Below are 8,307 nucleotides of genomic sequence, written 5' to 3' on the forward strand. Positions count from 1 at the left end.
CACACAGACACACCAGATGCAGGAAACCATTAACTTAAAGTTACGAGCAGGGTTTTTTCAGGAACTTCCTTCTCCCTTATTACTGGCAAGGCAATGAACATGGGTGTCTGACACACAGCCAGACAGAAGGCACCCTGAGAGGAAAGCACGGCTCCAACCCACTTCTATGTCCACGTCCAGCACTGTCACTGCAATCCAGTTCCAGTGTCTCATCCACTATGCCACGCTAGCCAGCTCCGTGGGCTTTGCACTTCTATTTGCAGTTTCACTTCTGAAGGAAATTCAATAATGGAAAAAAAGAAAAAAAAGAAGTTAATGCAACATAGGAATGGACTCTAGTACACTGAGTAACTTTTTTTGTAGGAAGTAATTGTGGCTACACCCAGAAAGCCCCAGAAGGACAGAGTGCTGGGGATTTTCTGTTTCAGGGGAAAGGCTGCGATCATTTTGCTGAAGCTGGCAGCATTTCAGCCAGCGCGAGTCTTAGGGACGGGAGGAGCGATAAATCCAGTCCCAGACATCTCCTGTGTGAAGTCACACAGCGCTGTATCAAATTAAGAAACTAATAGGAAAGACGTAGTTGGCGCGAGGCGAGCTAATGCCAGAAGAAAGTGAAATAAACAGGAAGAGCACTGACATACCTCGGCAGCTACAACTGAAGTAACCTCACCGGGAAAGCTCTCTCCCGGCACCGAGGCCTTGTAAAGCGGCTGTATCCGGAAGGAAAGGTCTGGCAGGAATTACAGCAGGCAGCACATGCTGCGCATTGCACAACGCTGTGCTTTCCAGAAGGCGCCGAGCCCTGGTGCGCCAGCACATGCACCCAGCCTGCCTGCCGCAGCCCCGGTGTGCTGGTAAGTGAGCGAGCGGCTTCAGGGAATCGCTTCTCCTGCTCTGCTTCTCACGGGCTCCCTGCAAAACCTTGTCGGAGCCCTGCTGGAGGGCGCAGAGGGAGCCAGGCATACGCAGCAGAGCTATCGGGACTGATAAAAGCTCTTACAGGAGTGCGGTAGCGAAAGAACTTAGCAACCTACAGGTGATTTACCTGTTTATTGAACAAATAAAAGGAGCCCGCAAATGAAATACAGCTCATATGACCTAGCACAGGCATTTAACTGTGTGGGCTTCAGCTTACAGTCCTTACCGAGGCACACCACCCTGGTCACAGCACTACACATACACAGAGCAGTGCAGGACTGAGACTGAGACAAAGCCTTTCGCTCTGTGCCCTGCCTCTCGTTCCGTGTGTGGGAGTAATCTTGCTTAATAAGTAAATTGCAGCAGCTGAAAGTGAGGGAATGGCTCATTTTTCCCACCGGGTGGCTGGGTTGCATCAGAATTTCTAGTGAAATGAATTTTCGGCTCAGCTTGGTTCAGCAGCAAGGAGAGGAGGCAGTGCAACGAAGCTGCTTAGAGCACAGGAAAATAACTGAACGCTTTTTAGTAACAGTGAACTGTTACTTCGAAATCATGCCTTGTAATTACTACATTTTGTTTGTGTTCAAAGCGTTAATTTTGGAGGTGGGAAGTGAAACTGAAACTACTTAAATTCTTCTGAAAGCTTAACCTGCCACCTCTGCAGCATACGCTTCTTGCCAGCGGTGTGACTACTGGTTTGAGAAAAGTCCTCGGCGAATGTGAGATTTTCAGATGTCCAACAAAGACCCCAGCCGAAGCTGAGCTCCAGCCGCTTTTCGGAAAATAACAAGACACCACCAGCACGTGCAGAGCAGAGCCTGGCTGTTCACAAGGCGTGAAGCCACCGCCACCCCTGGCACCGGAGCTCCCCACCACATCCCGGCCCTCGCGTCCCAGCTCTACGGGGCCCACGGGCACAGGTGAGGAGGGGTCCGGGCCCCTGTGGCGGCCTCGGGTGGTGGGGGAAGTGAAAGGGCCTCTGGGGGCTGATGAAGGCCAGCACGGTTTTCAAGAAAGCCTTCTTGAAACCCTCATTCTGCACCACCCCTGCCCCAGGGTTCGTGGTCACTTAAAATGAAAAGTAAGTAACAAGATGGATGCTACTCTTTTTCTCAGTAGGCATGCTGAAGCCTTTTGCTCTACCCTGCAGAAGCAGATAGCCAGGGTGGTCTGAGCTCTGACCTGCAGGTAGGGGGCTCTTGCCTGTGTTGCTAAACACCCACCTCGGAGCCCTGTGGTTCTCAGGTTAGGTAACCGTGTTTGCGATTCTCAGCGTCACTCCTCTGCGTCTAAAAATAGGGATACTGATGCACACTGAAAGAAATGATGTTGAGAGAAGGGAAAATGGTAAAATCATGACAGTTTGACCCAAATGAAAGTACAGACAACAGCACTGTAGTGGGCTACCTTACGGTTGCAGGAGAAATCTTGATTTTCAGTATGGAAAGTTTCCTTCTCCAGATAGTATTCTCCAAAACCTTTTTGCTGCCCCATATGATCTAGCAATGAAAAACTCTTTCAGTATTGATTTGGCATCAAACTCAGCCTGAGACTTGAGACAGAAAACTGTTTCTATAGACTGATTTGTGAACTAAGTGAAATGATGTGGGTTTTCCCGTTAGCCAAAGCTGACCTCGTGTAGCATCCTGCAACCTCTTACACAGGTTACACGAAACAGTCAAGAGCAGAAGGAAGCGCAGAAGACAGCCCATCCTCCTGCTCACATAGCTCACCCAGCTACCTGGGGCTGAGCCATACACCTGGAATGAGGGATGGACACTGATGCCACTGAAGCATGCCTTTTACAAATGACAAAGGAGTAACCTGCCACCGGGGTGTCTGTTTATACCTTTGTCAAATGTATGGATCATATGTTCCACTTGGTTTTAAAGTGAACTCTGAGATCTATTTGGATTTTTATATTCCTCTAATTATCCGAGCTTGGCAGAAGCACTGTGGTAGCCCCCTTCAGTAAGCAAGCTGTGGTAGCTACACTTCTGTGTGAGACCTGCTGCTGTTATTGTGCCAAAGGTGTAGGAAGAGGTTTCTGGGTTTCCCACAGAGAGCAGCTCACTGATACACAACGCATTGTGCTTGGGGCTTATTTACAGTGGTATAATTAAGCCTTGGAAAGAAGAAGTCAGAATTCTTTGCTGCACTGATGGCTCAGATGCCCATAAAACAACAGGTTAAATTGTAAGCTTTAGTCAGGATGATTTGATGAATAGAACTAGTAAAGATAGCTCAGACTTGGTGTGACATGTTGGGAACTTAGTGAGATGTAAGACTTTGTACTGTTTGATTCCAGTAGCTGCTCACAAATAATGCACTTCTGTGACCAGCAACTGAGAACTCCTCCTCAGGAGCCTCATAGCCTTTTCTTTCTTCAGCTTCTATTTTCCTGTGTAGGAAGGTAACTTTCCTTCCATGTACAGAGGACCAGATGACAGTGTTTCCTGAGGTGTCTTGTAGATTTATATTTGGATGCACTGTGGTAACTCAGACTTCGGAACAGAATTTAGCTCCTAAGCATGTCCTGTATGGCACTGCAGTGACTTCATGCTGTGATTTTACTTTTTTCTTGTAGCTTTGAGAATTCATTTCATCATGACCTCTTTTGAAGAAGCTGAAACTGAGGAAACAGCAGCATGCCTCCACATGACTTTTTACCATCCTTGCCAAAACGACAAGATGATGTTTCGCTGCCTGAATTTCTGTAAGCGAGAACAGGTCAGGGCAGATGAAATGGCCAAATTCGGCCGTGACCCTAACATCTGCCATTATAACTTGGTGGATACTCGTGTTTCTCGGATTCAGTTTTCACTGCAGTTCTACAGAAAGCTTAACAGCTCAGAATTGTGTTTTGAGATAAAGAACATGAGCAAGAAAACAAAGCTGTTTGTGGACCACACAGAACTGGGTTACTTAAACAAAATCGACCTGCCATGGAAGTGCACCGTTTGTTTCGGGGACTACCAGATTTTAATGGAGATTCAAGAAGGGGAGTCCTTGGATTATTTTGAGACTCACTTATACTTGTCAAAAGTACCAATTTTACAAGAAAAATGCATTCCATTGGTACAACCCCTCCCTGAGAACAGCATTATCCCTTCATTGTTTCCTTCCCAAGGCAAAAGCCCTATAGAGATTGATGAAAATGAGTCATGCTAGCAGAGAGGAGGAGGAGGCTGGATGAGATTTTGAACCTGTGAAACCTGCATGATTTAGGAGCTGAAGGCCATCATCTCAACCTACATTTTCATGGTTCTCACTTGCTGTACATCAGTCCTCTTACTGTTTCCAATACCACGACATACTTTGTTGAACAGAAACAAATTCCTGCCACTGCCTTTACCAGGGCATACGTTCTCTCTGATCTCCACTGTTTTCTACATAAACATGAGAGATACTTTGAGCCACTCCAGTCCATGGTAGCAGATTCAATTCAAGAACTGTGACTACGTGCCTCATTGATGTATTTAACAGCTTTTAATGTAGAGCATTCGGAACAATGTTTTAGCCACACGTTGGTTAGCTAAGGAGGGATGTAATGTCTTGCTGCATTTCTTATACTTTTTTTTTTTTTTTGTTGTTGCTTTTGACATTAAGCTCTGAACAGTATTTTCAAGCCTAGGTTGTAACTTCCCAGATTTTGCAGTTTAGAACTACCTTGTCAGCATAGCATATTTAAATTAATGTTTATACTAACTTTGTATAGAAATCTTCTTTCTATTTGGGATTAAAATATATATATATATTTTGCCAGTAAAGTGTTTTTGCTTGTGAATGTAAACAAACATGCAATATTTGTGATCATGTTATGTAAATACCCAGCTAAGTTTTGTAGTAAAGCATTTGGTTGTCCAGTAAAGATTTGTCTTCTTGTACAAGCATAGTCAAAAAACACTTGTGTGAATGAAGTCACTTCTAGGACAGTCCAGAGAAGGACCTTTCACTGCCAGTATTCTGGGCTTGCCAAAAGTGTCGACTCTTGCTCCAAGACAAGAGTCGACAAAAATGCTTTCAGCAAGCCTTCTCCCTATTCTCCCTCCTTACTGCCCCACGCACCTTGCATTCTTATAATTTTATTTTCAGTTAAGTTTTTCTCACTTTTTATAAAAAAAAAAAAATATATATATATATATTTTATAAAAAAAATAAAATTTTATATATATATATATATATATATAAAGGGGCTCAGCATTTCATTAGCACCTCCTTTTCATCAGGTGATTTGGATTGTTTGAAAGACACTGGAAAGGCACAGAATAGGCAAGCATTTTAGCCTCTAGCATTAGGTTATGGAGCAGATGCTATCCTAAACATTCAGGAGATCAATCTCCTGCCCTATACTCTTCCATCCTTACCACTGTAAAGCACTGAAGAGCTTAAAGTTTACCTTTGCAACATACTGCTATTGACTCCAAACCCATCTGTCTGAGGAATTCTGTGATAAAGTTTACATTTAAGGTGTTTCCTTTTAACTGAGAATACCTTTCTACTTCATTCATTACAATACAGGAAAAGCAGGATTATAACAGAGGGTAGAGTTGTTGAATTACACGATGTACTCTAAGATTAAGAGGAACAACCACAAGCGAGATTAAGTCTCATCCTTGCCAAAAACACCTTGTTCCCATATTTTCTAACCTTTGAAGTAGCCTCTGATACCTGCTGCAGTCTTTGGGCTAGATGTGCAATGCAAGACTCGGCTGCCACCTCAGCACTGCCTCTACCACACGCCCAGCACCTCAGCCTAAGCAAAGCAGCCCAGCAAGAATCACCACGCCACCAGCCACAGCGCTACCAGCTTCTAAAGCCATTGGCTGGTTGGCTTTTTATGTGATTTTGATCTGAGTCTTCCTACTCTATAATTAGACAGTGGCAAATAGCCTGCAAGAACAAGCTGTCTGGAAAAAGAACGTGAAAACACAGCCTGAAAGAAGTGCTTTCACAAAAGCTTTTATGTGAAGTCAGCCTCTCATCTAAAATGCATGGGATTTCTTAAGTTCACAAATTAGGCTCATGTCTGAGGGAAGAGGGAGTGTTTTACATTTCCAGTAAACAGCACTCTTCCCATTAGTGCTCTTAAATGATTTCAGATTACATGCAAGTTCTTGTTTCGTATCACTTGGACTTCAAAAACCAGCACTGTTACCACCACTGGGCAGTATTGTTACACAATTTCTGGTCAGTGGCCCTGTCACACAGGACATTTGCACGTGTCTCCACTCATATTCATTGCTTACATTTTTCTGTGTTGTTATCTACAGGGAAAAAACCTCAGTCACAACTTTTCAAGTGCAGTACATAAACAGCAGTGTCTACAACCTACTTACCATCTTCCGGCTGTTCTGCAGAGGTCACAGTGCTGTCTCAGTACGTTTTGTACACGGACAGGGGGGCTCCATGCCTAGCCATAGACCCAGAGCGGTGCAATCTGTAGGCACATCTCCAGGAGCCAGGAGAAAATACTGACCTGAGGAATGGGAAACAAACAGAGGTTTCCAAACCTCACATCGTTTCTACAACTATGTTTACCTCGGGTAAGAATCAACACCAAAATATGCATTAAAAATGATTTTTTCTTGAGCTGTACTATCAAGAACTAGCACAGCCTCTCATGGCACTGAGGATCACAGAAAAAATAACAAAAAGGCTTAGTGCTGATTCCCTCCCAAAGCTGGAATATTGTCACATATACACAACCCCCAAACAGTACTGTAGAAACAAATTAAAAATTAGAAACAAATTAAAAATTATCAATTCTATGATAGATGTCAACCAACAAGATATTGGAAGGGACGTGTTGTGTTGCAGATACGCACACATCTGATGAATGCCTCTACTGCATACCAGTTATTAACGTGTCTGGTAACAGAAGAAAGTATCAGTGGCATGTTCTCAATAAATCTGCACAAATTGCAAGAAATTTCAAGACCTTAGGAGTGCTGTTACATAAAGCCATTATTAAATGTAATTTCACATCTAAAACAAAAAATACTTACATCAAAAAACAAAACAAAAAGAAGGCCAGGCAGGCATAAGGAGAATGGATTTTGACAATTATTTTTTTTCATCTTAGATACATGTTTCTATCACAATTTCCACTCTCTGTATTATGCAGCAGAATCGTTTTGTGCTGTTTCAATGAACTTTCAAGCCTCACTGTCATTAAACATAGTCAAGCTCTTTCAGATAAAACACTCAGTGAAGGAGAATCAGCTGCACAGATTAGAAAACATCTGGATTACTTTCAATGATTGCATATAATGTAGAAGTAAATTCAATCGTCATTTTAAAATCAAGGATTATTGCACATGCTTTAGTAACGTGCCAAAGTCAACATCTTCGAGTCTATTAAAGTGATTGCAAAAAACTATAGAGCTTTTTGCATGAATCATACTGTTGGAACAGAGAATAGCAACACACATGATGAAAAAATGTTAGCTAGGAAACAATCAGCCACTCTTTGATAAATTTGCAATAGTTTCCATAGAGGTCCCAGCATTAAAAAAAAATAAAAAAATAAAAAAATAAATCAAGAAATGCCATAGGAAAATAACTCATTAGCAAACCAAAAAGCACTGTATTTAAAAAAAAACAACATTTTGAAAATGAGAAGGTTTGGAAAAGGATACATAGCCAGCAGACTCTTATTGAGAAGATAGTTGACCGTGATTCTTTGGATTAAATGGATGAAAATAAAAAATATTTAAGATCCATTTTCATAATATGCAGGCTCTATAGCATCATCTGTAGGATCATCTATAACAGCTTTCTTTATAATGTAGCCAAGGGTCTATTTCATTGTAGAAGTTGGTGTAAAGTAAAACAATGATGTAAAAACCCATTTTCATTTAGGAAAGGCAGCTAGATAACTTGTTGTTCTTTGGTAAATACTCTCTCCAGAGTCTGATCCTTCAGTTCACAATGATTCTTCCAATGTTCTTTACAAATAATTTATTAGGGCATCACATAATCCCCACATTTTGAGCAAAAAGACCTAACCTAGTCTTCCATTAAATTGACTGCACAAGTGTCAGTTTTATCCTATTGACTTGAATCAAAGTTATAGTTGACATTGTCAATTCATAACACAACCTCTGGATAAAACATCTTGGACATACCTAGATTACAAATAAAATTTACCTACAGCTCAGATTAAGTGGATTCTGAGTAGAAGACCTCATATTCTGAATATTAATGGAGTCACTCAGCTGTTTACAAAAATATGAAGAGGGTGGGGAACATATCTGGCAAGAGCTTTTTAATTAAGAACACAGTATGATGTTTAATTTTACTACTACTACTACTACTACTACTTTTAGGTTATATGCTCAAGTCTCTTGTTCCAGTTTGGGCCAGAGGGAAAAAGAAGTTATGCAC

At 42.0% G+C, this 8,307-nt stretch overlaps 2 protein-coding genes across 5 annotated transcripts in view; one reads left to right on the top strand and one right to left on the bottom strand.

Annotated features, from left to right (window-relative positions):
• Positions 1–706, bottom strand: part of ALPK1 (alpha kinase 1) — a 40,224-nt gene extending 39,518 nt beyond the window's left edge. The window contains exon 1 of the mRNA XM_082758467.1: positions 642–706. The gene's annotated coding sequence lies outside the window, so the exon portion shown is untranslated. The remainder of the gene's footprint in view (positions 1–641) is intronic.
• Positions 517–4,721, top strand: TIFA (TRAF interacting protein with forkhead associated domain). 4 transcript variants are annotated; one of them, XM_082758463.1, is made up of 3 exons: positions 517–854; positions 1,508–1,838; positions 3,506–4,721. In XM_082758463.1, the coding sequence occupies exon 3, from the start codon at positions 3,526–3,528 to the stop codon at positions 4,087–4,089; it is 564 nt and encodes a 187-aa protein (XP_082614589.1). In that variant the 5' UTR covers positions 517–854; positions 1,508–1,838; positions 3,506–3,525; the 3' UTR covers positions 4,090–4,721. The 4 variants fall into 4 exon arrangements, with proteins under 4 accessions (XP_082614589.1, XP_082614592.1, XP_082614591.1 ...); XM_082758466.1 differs by having other exon boundaries at positions 1,562–1,838; XM_082758465.1 differs by having other exon boundaries at positions 1,583–1,838.
• Positions 4,722–8,307: the final 3,586 nt, after the last annotated feature.

Source organism: Aythya marila (genome assembly GCF_965140915.1).
Source record: "Aythya marila genome assembly, chromosome: 4".
In the NCBI taxonomy this organism is placed as follows: domain Eukaryota; kingdom Metazoa; phylum Chordata; class Aves; order Anseriformes; family Anatidae; genus Aythya; species Aythya marila.

Bases quoted from the DNA above. Each gene is read 5' to 3' on its own strand.
- TIFA (XM_082758463.1), top strand. From the start codon at position 3,526: ATGACCTCTTTTGAAGAAGCTGAAACTGAGGAAACAGCAGCATGCCTC.